A 21,527-nucleotide genomic window follows, 5' to 3' on the forward strand; every position below is an offset into this window, starting at 1 on the left:
GTTCAACCAAAAATGAAAATTCTGGCATCATTTATTCACACTTAAGTTGTTTCAAACCTGTAAAAAATTCGTTGTTGTGCATGCTGAACTTTCACACACGCACACACAATAGGCTATATTTGGAAGAATGTTTGCAATAAAACAGTTCTGGGGCACTATTGACTACTATAGTAAGAAAAAAATACTATGGTATTCAAAGGTGACCAAATGTGTAGTTCCTCACATTCTTTAAATTGTCTTTTGTGTTCAACATAGCAAAAACATGATGACAGAAGTTTTATTTTTGGGTGAACTATTCCGATAGATGGACTAAAAGGATGGATGGATTCTTCTGAATGGCTGGGGTCGGGAGGGAGGTGCTTGTGATGGAGATACATGTAAAGATGCGCTTCTCCCCCTCAGTGCTCTACAGCTCGAGCACACAACGGTGCTATAGTTCAACATGAACGCTCTTTACATCCTATTATCATTTGAATCGTGCACGGCTCGTTTTTTTCCATGCATTGTACGATTTTTACACGTCTAATTGATGATGATGGCTGTACGTTTATACCGCTGCGCAGGCGCAGTGCAGTTTCGTGTGTTTTTATTTTTCTGTTGCTGTTGCTTACATTTGGCTTTAATTTGCACTGCACATGATGATGTCCGTGAAGGTGAGTGTCGTTTCATTTAATAAAGTGATAACGGATGACCCGATTCAAGTCTGAGCAGTTGAATCGTAAATATGCAGATCACTTGAACTTATTGTTTAGATCTATTATTTGCTTGTCAAGTGATTGATTGGGTTACTTGGTCGTCACGTGATTGATTGATTGATTGATTTATCCTTCTATTAGATGGACGTTGGCATGGCGACACGCGCATCCATGACAACCTGGAGCGCTATATAACTTATCCACAGTGGATCAGCCCAGTCAGACATAAAAGATCTCATGTGGCAAACAAGGTAAAATGTTACTTTGAGGAAGAAATCCTTTGTTGGCAGTGCATTGTTTTTCTAGACCTCCGAGGTTTGCTCAAAACCTAAAAAACTACGTTTTTATTAATTATGCTTATTTTTCCATTATAACACTTAAAAATCTTCTGTGCATTCAAACATTAAATTTACACATCCCGGATCTCCAACTCAATCTCAACGACTTTTTTGGACTTACCCTTCAATCATATTTCCTTTTTTAAAGCGTTTCAGTAAAGGTATCCATGTTCGCTTGATAGTAATGACATTTATCGGGTAATTCTAGATAACCTGCTTGTTTTACATTCCCAGCATCTGTCTGAGGCGGAGGTCAAGATTGCCGTAGCGGGAGAAGATCTGATTCTACAACTCCAGAGGAATGAGTGAGTCTTAAAATAACCATCTCCATTCAGCTCAATCCACTGCTGTCTAGCTTTACTCGACTGTACCCACGTATCACTATCCAACTGGAGGTGTCATGAATCATGATATACTTGCAATGAAATGCCAGTCATTGCACTGGACCAAAAATACACGTCTTGCTCTTTTCAGTCTGGCACAAGCAACTGCACATGTGCTGATGGAAAGCGCTTGCATTGCATTTGTTTTAAACCACACGGGACTGACAACTGAAACGCTTTGCTCCGAAAGCTAAGTGTGTCACATGGTTATATATGTGTATCCCCCGGGGTGCATACCATAAGGAGAAAGTTAATTAATGTTCATGTAACAAGTTGATGGGAAGAGAAGAAAGGGATGGTTGTGAGGTTTGTCATCGACATCAAAAGCTAGTTACTAGACGTTCCTGAGGGTAAAGACCCCCTGCTTTGTTGTTCAAGGATTCTGTCTTGGTTGCCACAGGAAAGCCAGGATAGTCTCTGCTGGTCTACGTGGTATTGCATTAGTGAAGATCCTATCTGGAAATCAGAACAGATGGTAATGCCATAGGCTACTAACAGAGGATCCATCCAAAGCACGTCTCCGTTGTGTCTGACTGACACATCCCCGGGGGAATGCATCCTGCTGTGGGCATTTGCCACTGGAAGATTCCCCTATACAGCAAACCTATGATTCAATCTATGCATCCTTGTTGCAATTTATGGAGTGATGAAGGCAGATGTTTCATAAACACAATGTTGTGACATTTTGGTTTTTAGGAAGGAAAGCGGTCGATTGCAAACATGAGGTTAAGCAAGATTTACGTTGAAAGACATGTTGTTGGATTGGATGTCATGTTGTCATGTTATGCTTAAAGGGACAGTTCACCCAAAAATACAAATTCTTTCATCATTTACTCACGTCTTCTCATTGCAAACATATATGATTTTCTTTCTTTAACAGAACACAAATTAAGATATTTCGAACATTGTTGGTAACCAAACAACACTGACACCCATTGACTTTCGTTGTATGGACACAAAACCAAGGAGACATTTCTCAAAATATCTTTTTTTGTGTTCCACAGAAGAAAGAAAGGTTTTAAATAACATGATTTTTTTTGGAGTGAACCTTTAATAATAACTACCAACAACATTGTTTTTGAGAAGCATCAATAAATATATTGAAACCTTATATTATATTATATTATAAGTAGGGCTGTCAAAAGATTAATCGCGATTAATCGCATCCAGAATAAAAGTTTGTGTTTACATAATATTTATCTGTTTACTGTGCATAATAATTTTGTATTTATTAACACATACACATCCATGCATATATTTAAGAAAAATCTAAATATTAATAAAAATTTATATATAATTTCAATTATTGGTAAATATAAAAAATACATGTAAATATTTCCTAAATATGTATACTTGTGTATGTGTTTGTATTTATAAATACAAAATTAATATGCACGGTACATAGACATATGTAATGTAAACATACATATGTAATGCGATTAATCGCGATTAATCTTTTGACAGCCATAATTATAAGTATTATATTTATAGTATTAAATATTAATACTTTGACTATAAACTCTAAAAATTCAGCATATTCAATGATTAGTTTATCAATGGCTTGAGTTAATACTAAATAAAGTCAGATTTAGTCACTACTTTTACTATTTCTGAACCCCATTTTTCTTTTTCTCTGTAGTGTTTTTATTCATCATTTGTTCTTTGAAAATGACCACACACACTCTCTCTCCCTCTCTGCACCTTTTAACCTCTCTTTATCCCCACGGGTCATTTAGTGAGAAAAGCAATCCATGCTAACAACATTTCATCATGTGATTGTGAGTACAGGGAGACTGTGCCAGAAACTTCAGCTGCTGTCCACTGACACCTCTCATGCATAATCCTTTACATTTTGAATTAAAATATCTAATTGACTTTCTATCTAATTCTGTCCGTCCTCAATTAATAATTTCATAAATTGGACATTGAAGGAGGTGCCCTGGAGGGACCAGAATATCAAAGTGATCTGAGGACGGGCTCTTTAGAGCTGAGCAGTAAGTAACCAATGCAATAGAATAGGCAAGCAACTACATCGTGATAACCCCAGCACAACACTTTAACATTGTGAGTTTTGCGACATTAAATTGTTGTTTTTGAAATATAATTGTCCACTTTTTATAAACACTCAAATAAATAATCAAATATTTGATTTAACTGCAAGCAAATAATATGTGTCTTCTCACAAAAATAGTTTTGTGATTTCTTAGCTTTTATTTAGCATGTACCGTGTTACAATAAGGTTGACTTTCTAAAGAAATAATCATCTGTGTTTCAAAAAATTTTTTTGCAACCGCAACACTGGTATAAAGCCTTTTCTTTTGTGCTTCTCCTTGTTCCATGTCGCAGTAAAGCCTCATGTGTAGAATATTAAAAAGCAGCTGTGAATCTCCAGTCGGTGGCCATCATCCAGGATACATCCATCACAGTCTCAAGGAGAAAGCTTGTGTTTGTGTGTGCGTGTGCACTTATGTGTGTGTTGGCAAAGCCCACAAGCTTTTATTCTAATGAATGTTTGCCCTCATGGACCCGGAGGAGGTAATTGGGTTTATATCCAGGCAGGGCACTGCTGACTTAGGTCTTCTGAGGGTAGGACTCGGAGGTCCGAGGAGTTTCGGATGGTTGTCAGATGTTATTTAGGGCTCTTGTGAATTTCTGGTGTGGGAGGGAAGCCCAACACAAACCAGTCTCTCCTTGTGACTCCCTGTTTTCATTTGCACTCGTATGCATTAGCATTGTTCATCATAGTCTCGGTGTCAGCTGACCTGTGGTGAAGTTTATTTCACTCTGTATATTCTTTATTTCTGCACGCTCTCTCTCCAGAAGGCCAACAGATCTCAAAGGGACCGTTAGTCTCCGGTCGCCGACTCCTAATGGTTTCACTCAGAATGTTTGCTTTTGCCATAAGCAGGAGATTGCTTACAAGCCATGTGAAGTCAATGTGAAATGCCATTTGGAACACATTCATAAATATTTTTTATTTTTCTAATGCAGATTGTTTTTCATTTGGAACTTATTAGATTGTAAAAAAGTGGGTGTTGCTACTAGAATGGAGCCAGACAGCTGGAGAAGTTTGTCGTGTCAAAATATAATAAATGTCCAAAACGAACAAGCAAGCACTATTTTTATATTGATATAAAATCATTTTTTCTTCAGTGAAATGCACTGATGAATGATGCACAAGACAATGTGCATTACGAAAGCAAATAGAACGTTTTTTTTTTTTTACGTACACATTCTGCTTAAAGTATGTGATAATATAGTATACGTCTGCCTTTCAAATGACCTCTCTCACGTTCTCGCTGGCTGTCGGAATGAGTGCAGACCGCTCGAACACACTATAAAAACATGGAGACACTCTTGCACAGGGCAATAAAAGTCTCTCCATCATGTGTCTGACGGTGACATTTCCCCCGATGACATCATTCTCCCCCCACAGCCAACGTCCTCTATTTCATCCTCACCGTACTCAATCTCTCTGTGTCTTCCTTATTTCATCTTTCTCTCTCGCCCCCTCGCTCTTCCTTCACCGCCTCTCCCCCTCCCTCGCCCGCCTTCTAGAGTGATGTCATTTGATATGAGGAGAAAATGTGGCCCACTGACCCTTTGAGACGGAGCTCCTCTGTGCTCAAATGAGCTCTTTGTTTCAGCCGCTGCCAGACGGCCGCGTCTCGAACACAAAGCTCTTCATCCTTGCATCTGACTGGCCTCGTGCCGACCCTTTTAGTGCTCGGGGGAGAGAAAACGATTCCATTAATTCTGCTTTTCCATTGTGGGGTGATGTATTAATCCTTATGAAGGAAATAAAGAAAATATGAAAGACAGTGAGTAGAGTCAGGTACAGTCAGTAAGGGAATGCCATTCTTAGTTTCGTTGGACGGTAGTCAAATCTTCTGTGGGCTCCAGTAACGTGTGTGTCTATTTCTGACCGTGTATGTTTTATAGCTGTCGTTCTGTAGGTGCTGGTGATTGTGTAGCTAAAACAACTGCCAAGACCCCACTTATACATTCGTTTATCGTCCGCCTGGTAGGATCAGCGGCTCTTTATCAGTAAAAACTTCCCATCTCTCTCTTTCTCACTCACTTTATTTTTCCAGAGCCCAAGGGACAATGACATCATGCCCGCCGAGTGTGAGTTTATTGTTAATTTATGATTCTTCTCTTTAGGCCATTGGGTGTTTGTGGTCGGCTCAATATAGTAATATTGGGTCACGGGGTGGCGGTGTGGCAGATTGGGCGTGGGCCGTGTGTGTTGAGCTGACGGTTGGCTCAACAGGCGTGCATTGTTTCGGAGGTGCTACTGTAGGGTGTCAAATCTCATGAACTACCCTTGGCCCGCTGCCCCCATTTCTGCCCAGTGAGCTTTTCCAGCCTCTCAGACGCTCTCTGATGATTTTGCCGGTGTTGGTGTTATGACATGCCAAATTATACACCTCCTTCATTTACCTGTCAAAAACTCAGTCAGGCAAAAAAAAAACTCCCTCAGTAGATGCTGTGTGGGAAATTAAGCATATTCATGTTGTTTACTAGACATTTGCATTTTGATTATCGTGTGATAAATGTTGGAGCATGTTTGTAGAGCACAGCTCGGGTTCAAGACTGTATCTGGATCTTGTATATAGATTTGACATGCTGTTTGTTGGCTCTGCTTTGGTAGTCAGGCTAAAGAGCACATCAATCCATGTTTTGTAAGACAGACTGTAATAGGACAGTGCTTCCCAAACCTTTTCGTTCCCAAAAATCCTTCTGTGTGTCCCCTCTCTCTGGACTCGGGCACATATTCATTGACACAATACATACTATATTGTTATAGCAAATATTGTACATATAGTATATTCATAATTAAATCATGCATCACTTTACATTTATAAAAAATAACACCTATATATAAAAACATGTTATTTTACAAAATAGGAGAATTATGAATGAAAGCCTCAAGTAGTAGTGACTAGCATTACTTTGCTATGTTTGGTTTTCAATGTCTTTAAAGAAAGAGTTTGCCCCAAAATAAAAATTATGTCATCATTTATTTGCCCTCATGTCATTCAAAATATGCATGTGACTCCTTCTTCTGTGGAACACAAGAGAAGATAATGTGAGAAATGTATCGGTGGTTTTGAGTCCATACAGTGGAAGTCAATGGGGGTCAATGTTGTTCGGTTACCAACATTCTTGAAAAATCTTCTTTTGTGTTCTGCAGAAGAAAGAAAGTCATACAAGTTTGGAATGACATTGGGGTGAATAAATGATCAAAATAATTTTCTTTTTAGAGTGAACAACTCCTTTAAAAGACTGCATGTATCCGAGGGACCATATGAACAGATAAATCTCTGAGGGATTCTTTGCACTAGCGTCCATAACATGTTTTCTTCAGGCAAAGATCGACGGCCCCTGCAGGGTCAGTACAGGCTTGTGTAGCCTGGTGGGTGTTCCTGTGTGAGGGTGATGGAGGTCACAGCGCAGTAGGTCTGGACGGCGTCCAGAGCAAGTGGTGTTCGGCCTACAAATATAAACAAAGAGGAACAGACGCTCAGGATTTATTTTTGGGAGTGTGTGAGTGAGAGAAAGACATAGACGGAAAAAATGAGAACACGGTGATGACCGGAGTTGACAATGAGTCAGTTACCGCAACATGAAAACTTGTGGTTGTTAAACTTGTGGTGTGTTTAATTTTAGACAAAGCAAGGCCTATAACAACTCTGTTCTCTATAAATTTTTGTGTAAAAGTTTGTGACCTTGTTTTGTGACCATTTTGTGAGAAAGAAGTACATTAGCACACTGAATGAATATTCAGTTTTTAAACTGTTTTCAGACGTCTAGCTCGGTCGCTGTGTGTCTCTCTATGATACTTAAACTCAAACACTTTCAGATGAATGTTTAATGAGCTCAAGGCCATTAAAGGAACAAGAATTTCACTGTCAGCTTTTATCTTTGTAGAAATCCTCTGAAACGCGTGAGATAATCAATGAGGTTTCTGTTCTCTAAATAACCTGAACCCAACATGGGTCACATTCTGGTTCATCTGTGTCTCCAGAGAAGGAATGAAAACATGTTGGATTTGTTTACATTGTTCCTGGTGGAAGTTGTCTAGTTGTCCAGCTGTGGAATTACACAGAAGAAATGTATAGCTGTTTAATGTGTCTGTTTTCTACTTCAAGGGAGCTGTTTTCACCTGAATATCAAGAGATATGGTACGATCCAAATGGAATCCGTCAGTTTTCCAGACCATCCATCAGGGTAAGTGTGCAGGAGTCAGTGCTTCTTGATAACATATGAAAAGATTATTCTGTCATGGTTATCTCATGGCTATCACAGTTACCTAATAGACACTCATTACCACAACTAAAGAAAGAGTCAAAAGTGTTTTGCTTTTACTTTGATCTATGTGTAAAATGATATAGTATGTGTGATGTTAATGTTATGACAAGAACACTAGATTAGATAAAGAAATTCAAGACATAGGTGTTTTTAATGTAATATTGATACATGTTGAACTTATTCTGTCTTGGTTACAGGACCACTGTTATTATCATGGGACAGTCAAAGGGTTTCAGGGGTCCAGTGTGGTCCTCAGTACCTGTGATGGACTCAGGTGAGGACACCGGCATAACCTGTAAAAACTTTTTTTCATCATGAATGTTCAACATATCTCTAATTTAAAAGCCACGCAGCTCTAAAAAAAAACAAAAATAACATAATTTCAGAGGATTTTACATAAAACTGTGATTTTTCAGGGTTATTTTGTCAGATAAGTGAACAAAAATGGCCGGAGACACGCCCACAAACTTTGCTCGCTGCTGCCCGCTCTTTGGGAATTACCCACTTAAGTTTGGTATATGTAAGGCGGTAAGCCAATAGAGAGCGTTAAAACAAAAACATATTAATGGAAAGCTACTTAATTCAACTTTCAGATGTATAAATCTCAGTTTCAAAAATTTGACAATTGAATCGTTTTTTTGGTCCAGGGTCACATGTTTTTTGAAAACTTACCTGTAAAAAAGTATTTTGTTGACTAAAATGAATTAGAACTTGATTTCTTGGCAGTATTTGAGGTCTGAAAACATATTTTTATTTTATGTTATTTTGAACTTTTTGTACAATTTTTATTTTCTGCAAACAAATGCACATACTTTTTAGGGGGGGGGGATTTGTGAGAAATATGGATGGTAGCTTACTGAGACAAAAATGACCGGTTTACCTCAACTACAATTAAACCGTTTAGTATGTATAGGTATAATTGAAAAAATGAAAAGATATTGATAATTTCATTTATGCCATTTAAATAGAAATCGCAGCCATTTTTAGAGCAATATATTGTTATTTTTTAATTTGATGTAATTTATGGATTATCGATAAAAAGACCAGTCTTTACTGATATGATCACATCATGACAAAAAGGCCACTTTGCAAAAAGTTTCAGTTTATTAGCTTGTGGTTCTTGCATCAGCACCCGGGAAGTGGACTTGAGTGAGTTCATTGTAACAGTGATGGCTGGACCACTGAGTGGGCTGAGAGGAGTTTCCTGTCTGAGATTCTGTTAGGAGAAGGAGAGCATTGACTAGCAAAGAATTCATGATGTCCTCCAAAAAGTGCAATGAAGGTCTTTAAGAAGACACAGCTTAAGTGAGTGGGAATTTCATTGGAGAAGAGGGAATATCTGAAATATATCCATGTGAGCGTTTTCACAGTCCATATACGCACACACATCGGACCAGATGGTTTTTACAGCTGCACAGTTCCACACAAATTTGGCATATTTTTGCAATGCATGCATTTTCATTGATGGGCGTTGGGCATTATCATCACACATCTGTCAAGTGTTGTGCGCGTGTGTAAGTTTGTGTGTTTAGGGAATATTTTGATATCCAGGAAGCAAGAAAATCTGTTCTGTTCTGTATAAACACGCATTGGCCATCAATTCCGTTTCATTCCCTCTTTTCTTCAACCTCCCATCCGGGATAAAGATCATCAATGTACACAGCTGAAAGTTTTCCATCCTGTTTAAATGTCCATGTTCGGGTTTTTCCACTTTAACACTCAATGTCCTTGTGATTCACATGTTTTCTCCAGGGGCATGATAACAGTCAACCATAGCGTGAGCTACATGATCGAACCGCTGGCTAACCAAACACGCTCTCAGGGACATGCTGTATACAACACTCAGAACCTGAAACTACCGGTGGGCACCTGCGGACATCACCATGGAGACGGGAATCACACGGAAAGCCTTCAAGAGCTGATGGATGTAATTGCGTATCATGGGCACAGGGTGAGATCATGGGCCTACTGTCTAACATTTATTTGCCGTATGATGGTTTTATGGTTTGGCTATATGTTCAACTAGTAGTGCATGACATTAGCAATGCCAATGATCATGGGTTTGATAACTATAAGGAACACATGTGAGTAGAGTAGAGTAGAGTAGAGAATAGAATAAAATAGAATGCTACAGTGTAAAATGTGAAGTGTAAAGGGTAAAAAAAATATAAATTGCATACCCTAAATTTACTATAAGTGACTTTGGATGAATGTATAATTTGTGCCGAATGCATAAATATAATCTTTTGGTTTCTGCATGATCAAAGCTATGTCAAGCTATGACACTTTCCAGTTGTATTTTAGACCCTGTATATGTAATAATATTAAGGTATTTTCGAAATTTAAACATATTTTGAATTGAATTGAGTTGAAAACTCATATAACTTTGAGTTTAGATAATATTTAAGTTGACTTAGTGAAATTAATAATTTTTTGAAGCTTAGGTGTTTTATTCACATACTTGCTTTTTTTTGGTCCTTTTGTTCCCTATTTGTGGAAAGTCCCATAGGATAACATTTGTTTTTTAAATAAATGAGAAATACTACTGAACTTAAGATACATTGTTCTTTGCACTGGTGTGAATGGACTGTCTGTCTTAAACTGAAGACACAGGATGTTCAGCAGTCTCAGTTGGTCATGTCTCACCGCATTTCAATCATAAAGTCAGATTTAGAAGCAGTGACTCAACAAAACTTCTGAAGTATATTAGATCATCTGTTTTCTCACGGCAGGACAGAAGAGATGTCAGCAGCAGCATGAAATACGTAGAGCTGATGGTGGTGGCGGATCACGCTGAGGTAAAGTCCGAAAAGTAGAGGCTTTCTCTTCCTGACTTGTCCTTGAATTCACTCTACAGTAAGTTGCTGTGAATAAGAATGACTGCCAAACGGATGAATGTAATGCAGTATAAAATCAATGTATATTGTTGTATACTGCAAATAATACCAGCATCAAACAATTCCAAATTTATCTCTGAGCAATAAATTTGACACTCGCCTCTTGAAGTCAAAGATTAACTGTCTCGTTGCAGTTTGTCAAACATGGTCGAGACATTGAAAGGACCAAGGCGAAGCTGGTTGAAGCTGCTAACTTTGTGGATAAGGTGAGATTGTGATTTTAAACACAATTTACATACGTACATATAATTGTAAATAAAGCATTTTTCATTGTGTGATATAATTTTCCAGTATTACAAAACACTGAACATCCGTGTGGCACTGATCTGGCTGGAGATCTGGAACAATCAAGACAAGATCATTGTGACTGATAACCCCTACAGCACCCTGGGGGCATTTCTGACCTGGAGGAGGAAACAGCTCCCAAATCTGCCCAATGACAACGCTCAGCTTATAACGTCAGTCTAACCGTCATTAACATCTGATTTATGAAAGTGTTATCATTGATAATGGGCCTGTTTTATAGGGATAGTTCAACCAAAAAAAAAAAATCTGTCATCTTTTATCTATTTTCTTCAGTGGAACACAAAAGAAGATATTTTGTGAAATGTCTCCAACCAAACGTCCAATGTTGTTGTTTGGTTGCCAACATTCTTCGAAATGTATTTTTGTGTTCTGCAGAAGAAAGAAAGCCATACAGGTTTGGAATGACCCGAGGATGAGTAAATCATGAAGGAATTAAAAAAAACTTGGGTGAACTATACAGGAAAAAAATAAAATTCCTCCATCATTTAATTGGCTTCATGCTGAGGAGATTTTTTCAAAATGTACTCCATGCACCAATCCTAAACCAAATTTCCCCCCAAAATCCCATAAAAGTACCACATATGTACTCGCAAGGACTCGCTATATCACATGTGTTCTCAAACCAGTTTGGTGTGACAAAAAAACGCAAATTCATAGACCGATGTTTCTTTCAAACCTTTTTGTAAAGAAAGAAAGTCATCGATGTTGGAACAAAATGGAGGTGATTTGATTTTGTCATGTCTTATTGCGGTACAAGCAGTTGTTTCATTTGTGTTCACAGGGGTGTTTCATTTCGAGGCACCATCATTGGTCTGGCACCTCTTAAAGCCATGTGTTCTGATTACCAGTCAGGTGGAGTCAACTCGGTAAAATGACTTACCACACATATCCATTGGGCTTATATTGTCAAACACATGGCTCATGGTGTCAATCTCTTTTGTCTACCTCTCTCTTTACAGGACCACTCTGACAGCGCGGTTGGCATCGCCGCCACCGTGGCTCATGAGATGGGCCATAACTTTGGCATGAGCCATGACACTGCACGCTGCTGTCTCGCTCAGCCTGAGGAAGGCGGCTGCATCATGGCTGCTGCCACAGGGTGAGGACCACAACAAGCAGCTCTACAGATACGCCGTCTTTATTGAGGAAACATATGAATAAATGATGGTTTCCCTCAGGGATCCGTTTCCTCGTGTCTTTAACCCGTGCAATCAAAGGGAGCTGAACGGGTACCTGATCTCGGGCGGAGGGAAGTGTTTGTTCAACCCTCCCAACACCAGAGTGATGTACGGAGGTCAGCGCTGTGGAAACGGATACTTGGAGGAAGGAGAAGAGTGTGACTGTGGAACAGTGGAGGTCAGGAAAGAGTTTCATTGCATCCGGTCTACTTTTCTCACGCTTTTGATTTCTTACGCTCGCCGTGTCCTTTATTGTGAAGGAGTGTTCGAGTCCATGTTGTAATGCCAACAACTGCACGCTGAAGATCGGAGCGGAGTGTGCGCATGGAGTTTGCTGCCACGAGTGCAAGGTACTGAGCGCTAACTTCTCTCTGTCGACGAAGAACAAACCAACGAACCAGTTCGTGCTGCGGTTTATTAAGTCAGCGTCCGAAAACTTATTCGATTAAACATAGGTGGTCATACGGTAATAGTCACGGTTGGTTCTCTTGCTCCCTGATCAGCTGAATAGCCCAGGAGTGATGTGCCGACCTCCATCAGGTTCATGTGACCTGCCCGAATACTGTGATGGGAAATCGGAGTCCTGCCCGGCTAACTTGTACCTGATGGATGGCAGCAGTTGTGCGAGGGGCAAGGCCTACTGTTACACGGGCATGTGTCTGACCCTGGAGCAACAGTGCCTCTCTCTCTGGGGCAAAGGTAACGTTTCACAGGCTAACAATGCTGTCTTATATTTGAACACACTCAGCGGCATATCTTTTGGAACATGCGCACTATCCCCCAGATCACATCAATGAATAACTGGGTTTGCTGAGGTTTCGTGACATCTGTTTAGTACAGCGTGTTTTAGTGCAAACCTTCCTTAACTCTGTCGTGTTAAAACGTCTTGGATTACGTAATTTTGTACCCTAAACGATCATTATCGCTGAATATTATTTTCACATTTTCTACAGGATTCTTCTCAGCAGTGCAGATTTTACTATGGACCAGTGTTTCCCAAACCTTTCACAATGCCAGTCCACACTATAAGCATTGTTTAGTGTAACTCCTCTTGGGATTGCTGATTAAAAAAATGTAGAAACCATCAAATCAATTTTTATTGATTAAATGGTCATAATGGGAATTTTATTGGTTTAATGGAAACTATAATGGTCTCTGTGTTTGCTTCTGCTGGTAATGTGTTGGCTTTATTGGTGGGAGTATGGATAGAGAACACCAAATCCTACTGGGATGAAATAATTTTGTAATGGTTTTAATGGTAAACCCTGTTCCCTGCTGAAAAAATCAATAGAAACCATTAAAGAAGTTATAATGGTTGTATTGGTTTTAAAGGGATTTGTATTGGTTTAAATGGAAACTGTAATGGTTCTACTGGTATGTGATGGATTCTATTGGTGGGATGTTAAATCCTACTGGAATAATGCCCAAAACACACTACAAAAAGGCATTTTGTAATGGTTTTAATGGAAAAAGCTAATGGTTCATAATGGTATTTTATTGTAAACCATTAGAATTTCTGTAATGGTTTCTGTTGGGGTTCTATTGTTTTTTTCAGCAGGGTTATTTATAATAAAAACCATTTGAATTTGCCTTTTTTTTGAAGGGATGTACTGGACAGTATTCTCTCTGTGGTTACTAGTGAAAAGACTTTGAGTCCAGCTGAGATTTACTATAGCTTGTACATTGACACTTTCAGTCAAGGCATAATTTTATTCTTATCCTTGAACTATGTTTGTTTAGTAAATTGTCTGTCTCTAAATCTCAGATGCCCTTCCTGCTCCTGATCTTTGCTTTACTAAAGTAAATGAAGCTGGTGATTCGTTTGGAAACTGTGGAAGCGATCTGATGGGTACATACAGGAGCTGCAATGAGAGGTGAATACCTTCGGTTTGAGTTTATTTATTAAGTCAGACATTCTTATTTTGTATAAACACGTGCACTAACCGTTCTGCATAAATCGCATCTTCCATTCAGCATCAGTCACGTGCTTTGGTTCTCTGTGTAGAAATGCTAAGTGCGGGAAGATTCAGTGCCTGAGTTCTGCCAGCAAACCTATAGAGTCCAACGCTGTGGCTATTGACACCAGCATCCACACTGGAGCAGAAGATAAGAAGATCTTATGCAGAGGGACACATGTTTACCGGCAGGGGCAGGGTGACACTCTAGACCCAGGTTTGGCTCTGACCGGGACCAAATGTGGGGACAATGCGGTAGGTACTAAACACATAACAGTGATTTGTTGTTAGGACCACAAAATCAACACATATGAATTTGTTTTTCTGGAAAAATGGACCAACAATATTAATGACTCATCCTGCACTTAGGGGGTAAAAATGATATCTCGAATAAATATCCCATCCCCTTAAATTTGAAATTCTCCTTTCGAATGATTTCTCCTATCGATAACATTAGTAAACTCTTTGTCATATATCGATGTGCCTTTTTGACAAATAATTGTCCAATAAATACATGAAAAGTTCAGTGTTTTCTCCATTCTGTACTATGTTGCTCATATTTTCATGGTTCAATCTTACTTGAGACGACATGAAAAGCCAATATTGTGTTTGACATCACTGTATACTTGAAGCTATTAGCAAAAATAAAATTGACAAGTCTTTCAATATGTACTGCCCCAACTTCCTGTTTCATTCGAAAATGTGTCATGGGAAGGAAAATTGCATTCATCAAACCATTTCATGTTGTGAAGTCAATTGTGTACTTTTTTTGAGTAGGGCGTCTAATTTTGTTGCATCTCCTCTGATGTAATGCTTGTTTCTCACGTCTTTGATCGGAACAGATGTGTTTTGATGGTGAATGCCGCAATACATCCTTCCTGCATACAGACGAATGCAATGCCAAATGTCATGGTAAAGGGGTAAGCATGAAATCATATTGCTTTTCAATGCACATATCTGGCAAAGCTTTATATTCTTATAACTGATCCTGCAGGTTTAAAACTGCAATGTTTATAGTATTAATACTATAAATGGTTTGTCCCAGCGTGGGTTTGATGTAGTCTGTTTTAGATCAGTCAAGGTAGATGAGCTCAGGATATGATGTCACTTCTTAAATGTGTTAATCTGTGTGGGGGAAGCACACAAACTTTCAGTAAACCTATATGTATCAATTACACTGAATTCGGCATCATGTTTTACCAAGAAAATTCGAACATTGTATTATAGTTCTAAGGGAATAAATGGCTTTAAAGTGAATTTTTGGTTAAACAATTATTTCATATTTTGAACAATTTCCTTTTATTCACTAAAAATGTGCAGAAAATCCAAAGCATTAGGAGAATGTTTACTGTCTAATGTTCATTGTTCTGTCGTCTGTCCCCGCAGCTTTGCAATAACAACCACAACTGTCATTGTGACTCGGGATGGTCACCACCATTTTGTGATAAATCGGGTTCAGGAGGCAGCGTGGACAGCGGACCTGTAATCACACACGGTATGTCAAACACTAACCGGAATATTCCATTAAACATTAACTGTGCTCTGTTTTACATTCACCCTTCCGTTGATGTTTGTCACATGCTCTTCTCTTATCTTGTGCAGGCAGCTTTTATCTTGTACTGGTCCCCCTTGTACTGGTGGTTTTTATTTTGGCTTTTCTTGGTGTCGGTTTGCACTACTATAGAAAGAAGCCCCAGCCCAACAAAGGCAGCGTCCCTCCAAAGAATCAAATATGCATCAAGTAATCAATTCTTAACTGTTTAAAGTGCAAATACATAAATGAAATGATCTTTATGTCGGACATAAGCAAATGTGTTATTTCTTTTGAAAGCGTTCCAGATCCCCACAAGTCAAAAAGTCGTAAGACGGGTCACACCAACCCAGTGTTCCAGCCAAAGAAACCTCACGCTGATGAACAGGTGGGATTGTGAAGTGGTTTTGTGTCAGCATGTGCTTGCAAAAACACAGTTTCTTGCATCACGGTCTTTTGAAAACGACCCAAATTTTAACATCAAAAGAATGAACTTCGATTCCCAAAATTCACCGTACTGTTGGCTATTGTATATTTTTCTTTCAATCATTCCTTGTAGTTGCCAACATTACAATAACTGCAATAATAGATTGATAACAAAGATCATGTTTTTGTCCCGACAGAAGGTCAGTCCTCGGGCAAGTCCTACTAGTTCATCCAGATCCAGACATTCTGTCGTCCGTCCCGCTGTAAAACCTCCTCCAATCCCAGCCTACACCCAATATCTGCATTCAGAGACCCGACCATCCCCATCCGTTCCTCCCAAAACAAGACCAGCCCCTCCCAACAGACCCCCTCCGCCCTGTCCCGTGACCAAACCTTCCCGAACCCCAGAGGTGAGTGTCCTTTAATTCATGTGCAATTTTTTCCTTTTGTCTTGAGCAAAACGACAAAAAAAGGAAGCAGTTTAATCTTCTAATAAAACATTAGCGCTATTTACATGATTGTGGTGACACATTATAAGTAATATCTTTGTCCCCTCTAGACATTTCCTAAGAATGGCTTGCCAGTATCAGCAGCCATAATGCAGAATGGGAAATTCAATCTAACGCCCCCTTCTGGACACTTGCAAAATGTCAGGTAATCAAGATTTATGCATTTTGGAAGATATACACTTTATTATATATAATAATATATAAGACATGAGCTGTTTGGAATGACATTCTTGTTTACTTCATTCAGTGCATAAGGTTTACTCCAGTATGAGTCATAATTAATAACTAATAATTATTTGACATTTTTGTTCTGTTGAAGGTTCCAAAGGGACATTTCTGGAAAGAGTTGAGTCTCAGCGATGCTCACCAATCAGGTCTGCACCTTTTAAGATGTCATTAAGAGTGACCAATCAGAACGCCTCACTCAAAGTGATGCCCGCCTTATTGACTCTTATTGAACAGAATTGTGGAAACCTGCAAACTTCGGCTGTACCCCCGTACAGCTCCTCTGTTCCGGTGCCATATTCCATTTCTTATTTTATGTGTATTTATTACTTGGACATCAGAAGAAACAGCTATGAAGTATGGCATTCTAATTAAATAAGAGCATGGGCCATTTGAAACAATATCTTGCAGCAAGAATATGAATTATAATTTTTTTGCACAAAGTATCATATAAATAGAGTAAAGTGTAAGATGGAAGCAAACTAACTGCATATGATATTTACAGTCTGTCTGGTTCGTATGTAACAAACAGGTTTGTCATTAACCTGCACTGCCTATTGTTGTTGAGTACTGTGTTAATCTGTACTCAGGAAACTTATCTTAAAAGTAGAATGAAGATAAGGTCATAAAGATGTTTTTTATAGCAAATACTCAGATGAACTACAGATGGACTGTATGGCTGTGTGTTCTTTTTATGTTCAGTTCTGTGTAAATGTGTACTGTACAGTAACAGGTAAAACTAACCTGTATGGGGTGTTTGCAATGATGCTGGATAGATATTGTGGAAGAGAAATCCATTAGGCTACTCCTGGTGCTTTGATTCTAAAATCTCATATGGGAGAACAACCTTTTGAAATATCACTTGATTAATTGTTCTTCTTAACAAGGGCATTAACCCAGGGAATGTATTTGGGGTTTAAAAACCTAAATCATGTTCATGTGTATCCCTAGAAAATGTTCAAATATTGTTTGTTTTATCTTTATTGTTTGGGGCATATGATGATAATAGCACCTCTCAAGCTTCATGTTTTGTTTTAGGGGACTGTGACCATACTGGATTTCTGCCTTTAAATAGTCAAACTGTTATTTATTTATAGTGTAAAGATGCAATGATGCCTTAATGAAACTGATCAACATTACATGAATGCTATTATTGATAATGTTTATTATCAAAGGTTGGCTTATTGTGGGTGTAAAGTTGGCCCGATATTGCAGACTGCATAGGAACAGGAAAACTGCACTGCAATTTTTATTGTTTCAGTTTAAAAAATTTCAGTTCAAAATAATTTCTTCCTATGCAAAATAGGCTGTAATACAGTGCCTTCCATGTCATATCAGAAATAAATTTCCATCAGTAAATCGTGATGTTTCCCATTGTATTATTTACTGGAATGGAATGTACTATAGTTACCCGATAAGCATTTTGTTCTTTGTGTGTCATAAAAAGCCATGTTTCTCAACATTGTTGTTGAGAACAGTTGAGAAGCTGTTGGGAAATTACAAATTTCACATGGCAGGGCACTTGCCATAATTGTCATTATTTTAATAATGAAAACAGAGTATATGTGTTTAACACAATCTAAACCCTTTTATATTTTTAATTAATAAATCTGCCATCAATTTTTTTATTATTGTTCCTTATTCATGTGCATCACAACTGAGTCTAATCTCTGACTATTGTAGTCTCTTCCCTAAACTGTCAATCTCAACTCAACTTTATTTATATAGCGCTTCTTACAATTTTCATTGTTACAAAGCAGAAAATCTCACACTGGGAATATGTCTAAACTAAATGTAAACAGGGTTGTTGAACCCTACCATGCCCCAAAGAGATAAACAGGAACAATCTCTGTTTATTCATTGGCTGTGCTGGAGGTGTGTCTACAGTAAACGCCCACATGCAGTACTATTACGTCAGTTGCGGGGGACTTTTATCTTAAAGCATTCGATTTCCGGTCCGTCATTTTGCCACTACGCGTTTTTCTTGTTCTGCCGTGGACACTTCTGCGCTCGCTTTAAACAGTGTGTAAACGACGATTTATCGGTGTTTTACCGCTTTATCAGTAACGATATATCATCAACAAATATTGAATTTAAAAACATGGAGCTAATGGAAGATCCTGCTGGATCGGATAATAAACGAGCTATAGAGCGGAAAAGGTGAGCTGGGTGTTGTAAACAAGGCCTGTTTATCAGAGCTCCGATGCTTCTTGTCATTGGACTGAAGCCATTTAAATTCTAAAGAACGTTTATTTTAACCTATGACCTTTAAGACTAAAACATTAACGTCACTGAATGACATTATTACAATAGTATCCGCTGTTTAGGTTTAGCTGTTAAATGAGCCAGTTTTTGGTGTGGGGACCGTTAGATATGCTATGATTCGTGTGTATGTGATTTTTCAAGATCTCGTCAACTCGTTTTTAATGCTTATTTTATTGTGCTCTTAGCTTTTTAAGTTTATGTTTTGTGTGTTTATTTACATGTTAAGAACGTTTTTGTGTTACTTAAGTTGCATGGTGATGTTAGCTTGTGAATGTTAAATTGAACTATTAAATTTAGGCATTTTTTAGATATCCAAGTTGCTTATTGTAATTATATATTATAGGTTAACTAAGTTATATATTAACACATAGACATGCGTCATATTGTTTTTCCTCTGTTGTAGTTATTTATGGCGTTATGACTATAGACTATGATGCAATGCACTGGGGAAAGATCTGCACTATTTTATTATGGCTCTTTTTGAATATGTAACATATTAAACTGCATTCATGTTTTGGATATATTTTATAGAAGTTGAAAATGTTAAGTGGGGACTTCAGAGAGGACAAGATTTCAACAGCAGCAGAATCGTCAGAATCCCGCACTCTCTGAACATCAGTCACAGGTGGAGAGAGATCTCATTATTTACATAAACTATATTTCAAAAATAAACACCATACAAAATGCTATTGAGCAATCTAATGTGGATGTTGTGAAATGTTATTCTGTTGTAGTTTGTAATTTGGGGTCTATATGATGTTTTTTCCAACAGGAGCTGGTTTACCCAGAGTCCTCACCTTTAGTCTGAGTCCAGCGTTGTCATCACAGGTGCTTCAATGGGTGGTAAAGAAGGAGGTGGACGTGGAGGGGAACGGTGGAGCCTCTTCGGGGTGCGGCCAATGGTGCAGAAATCACCCACTGACCCAGGATCAGAGACCAACACACCTGGTAGGGACCTGCTTTATGCTAATAATAACTTGATGTAAATGTTGACGTTTCGGAGCTAAAATAAGGCTAAAAAGAGAAAAAATGGAATTGACTGTATGGAGAAATGACTCATTTATTTGTTATTTCCATGACAACAGGGGGATTCTCGCTGCAGTCGTACTTTGGAGTTCAGAAGTCTAATACCATGGATGGTATGAAGACCCAAGTAAACCTCATGGTTGAAGATCCTGCCAATTTCAACTCTACCAAGATCGAGATGAGCGGCGAGGAGGGAAAGAAAACATGTCACAGACTCCGACACCGAGATATGAACATTCTGACACCATCTGGCTTCTGAACTCCACAAGTCTTTAACTCTCTTTAGCTTCCTTGCCGTTTATATAATCTAGAAACGCACAAATTGTACGTCACTGCAGTTTGAACCGGTATGGTTTCTTATGAGTAACCATAAACACACACTCACCATGTCTCGCATGTAACTTTACTAGATTTACCCTTTAAATTAGATAAGAGACATAGTCGTACATTAGTGCCAAACACCCTAAATTGATAGTGATTTTATTTCCCCCCTCTCTTGTCCCACGTTTACTGCTTTTTTAATATGTTGAATGTGTTTTCATTGCTGTGCACTCTGAAAATTGATCTTATTTACTGTAGTTAAAATTTACAGATGTAAAAGGTACTGCAGAAATAGTCATCAAAATATGCATAACCAGTACTCTTGAAATGTTTTTTTTTTTGAATAGTTGACACATTCAGGTGACACAATCTGATTTTTGTGGACCATTTTAAAAAGCTTATTGTGTATAATAAGCATGTTTCAACAGTATTTTGTTTCCATTAAACTCACCGATTCCATCACATTACAAAGCATTTAGTCATTTAGCAGACGCTTTTGTCCAAAGCGACTTACAAATGAGGTAAACAAACACGGTGTTGTCATCCACAAATCTGTTTGACAAACAGTCATTTTTGACTTAACACGGTGACAGTATTCATTATTCGCATAGTTGAAACATCTTTAAGTGCCATTTTTGTAACTTTTTATTTCCAAAAAGTCCACGTTTCTAAATTATTACTTGTATTAATGGATATGAGGTGGATTGCGTATTTTGTGTCCCGTGTGCAATAAGCTACAGCATTGTTTGTTTAGCATGCTGACAGCACCTCATTTCTATCACTGGGTTTCACACTTAAACACACGTGTTTTTTCATACAGCTCGGTGTTATTTTGTAAATCTAGAAGGTTCTCGGTGTATGCAGACACTGCTGAATCATTTTTTGCTATTGTTTTTTGTACATTTGTATTGGAATTGCAATACCGTTTGCACTTCCTGTTTGAATTGACCTCTTGTAGTTTGTTTTCTGTAGAGCTGGAAGTTATCCATTCATTCTTGTAAGACAGAAACGTCGTTTGCATCACAGTCCAAACACTTCATAAGTTGTATTGCTGTCACATAATTCTTGTTAATGTTGCTCAATTTGAGTATTTCGTCTATAATAAAATACTGCTTTAAAGCACAATGAAAACTGATTTGATTGTTTGTTTGGAAGTT

At 38.3% G+C, this 21,527-nt stretch overlaps 2 protein-coding genes across 3 annotated transcripts; both read left to right on the forward strand.

Annotated features, from left to right (window-relative positions):
• The first annotated feature begins 321 nt into the window (after positions 1–321).
• On the forward strand, positions 322–18,350 carry adam19b (ADAM metallopeptidase domain 19b). Of its 2 annotated transcripts, none has more exons than XM_057350034.1 (23): positions 322–653; positions 837–946; positions 1,268–1,338; positions 7,572–7,650; positions 7,929–8,005; positions 9,484–9,682; positions 10,464–10,529; positions 10,763–10,834; positions 10,920–11,086; positions 11,716–11,800; positions 11,894–12,033; positions 12,113–12,290; positions 12,373–12,462; positions 12,616–12,811; positions 13,878–13,986; positions 14,118–14,322; positions 14,910–14,987; positions 15,454–15,562; positions 15,670–15,808; positions 15,899–15,986; positions 16,225–16,434; positions 16,584–16,678; positions 16,853–18,350. In XM_057350034.1, the coding sequence occupies exons 1-23, from the start codon at positions 530–532 to the stop codon at positions 16,881–16,883; spliced, it is 2,718 nt and encodes a 905-aa protein (XP_057206017.1). In that variant the 5' UTR covers positions 322–529; the 3' UTR covers positions 16,884–18,350. The 2 variants fall into 2 exon arrangements, with proteins under 2 accessions (XP_057206017.1, XP_057206016.1); XM_057350033.1 differs by having other exon boundaries at positions 16,222–16,434; positions 16,853–18,348.
• LOC130563533 (putative monooxygenase p33MONOX) lies at positions 16,924–21,505 on the forward strand. Its single transcript, XM_057349114.1, has 4 exons — positions 16,924–17,049; positions 19,555–19,629; positions 19,827–19,971; positions 20,109–21,505. Exons 1-4 carry the CDS (start codon positions 16,924–16,926, stop codon positions 20,306–20,308), a joined length of 546 nt encoding a protein of 181 aa, XP_057205097.1. The 3' UTR covers positions 20,309–21,505.
• Positions 21,506–21,527: the final 22 nt, after the last annotated feature.

The sequence above is a fragment of the Triplophysa rosa genome, linkage group LG13 (genome assembly GCF_024868665.1).
Source record: "Triplophysa rosa linkage group LG13, Trosa_1v2, whole genome shotgun sequence".
Classification (NCBI taxonomy): Eukaryota; Metazoa; Chordata; class Actinopteri; order Cypriniformes; family Nemacheilidae; genus Triplophysa; species Triplophysa rosa.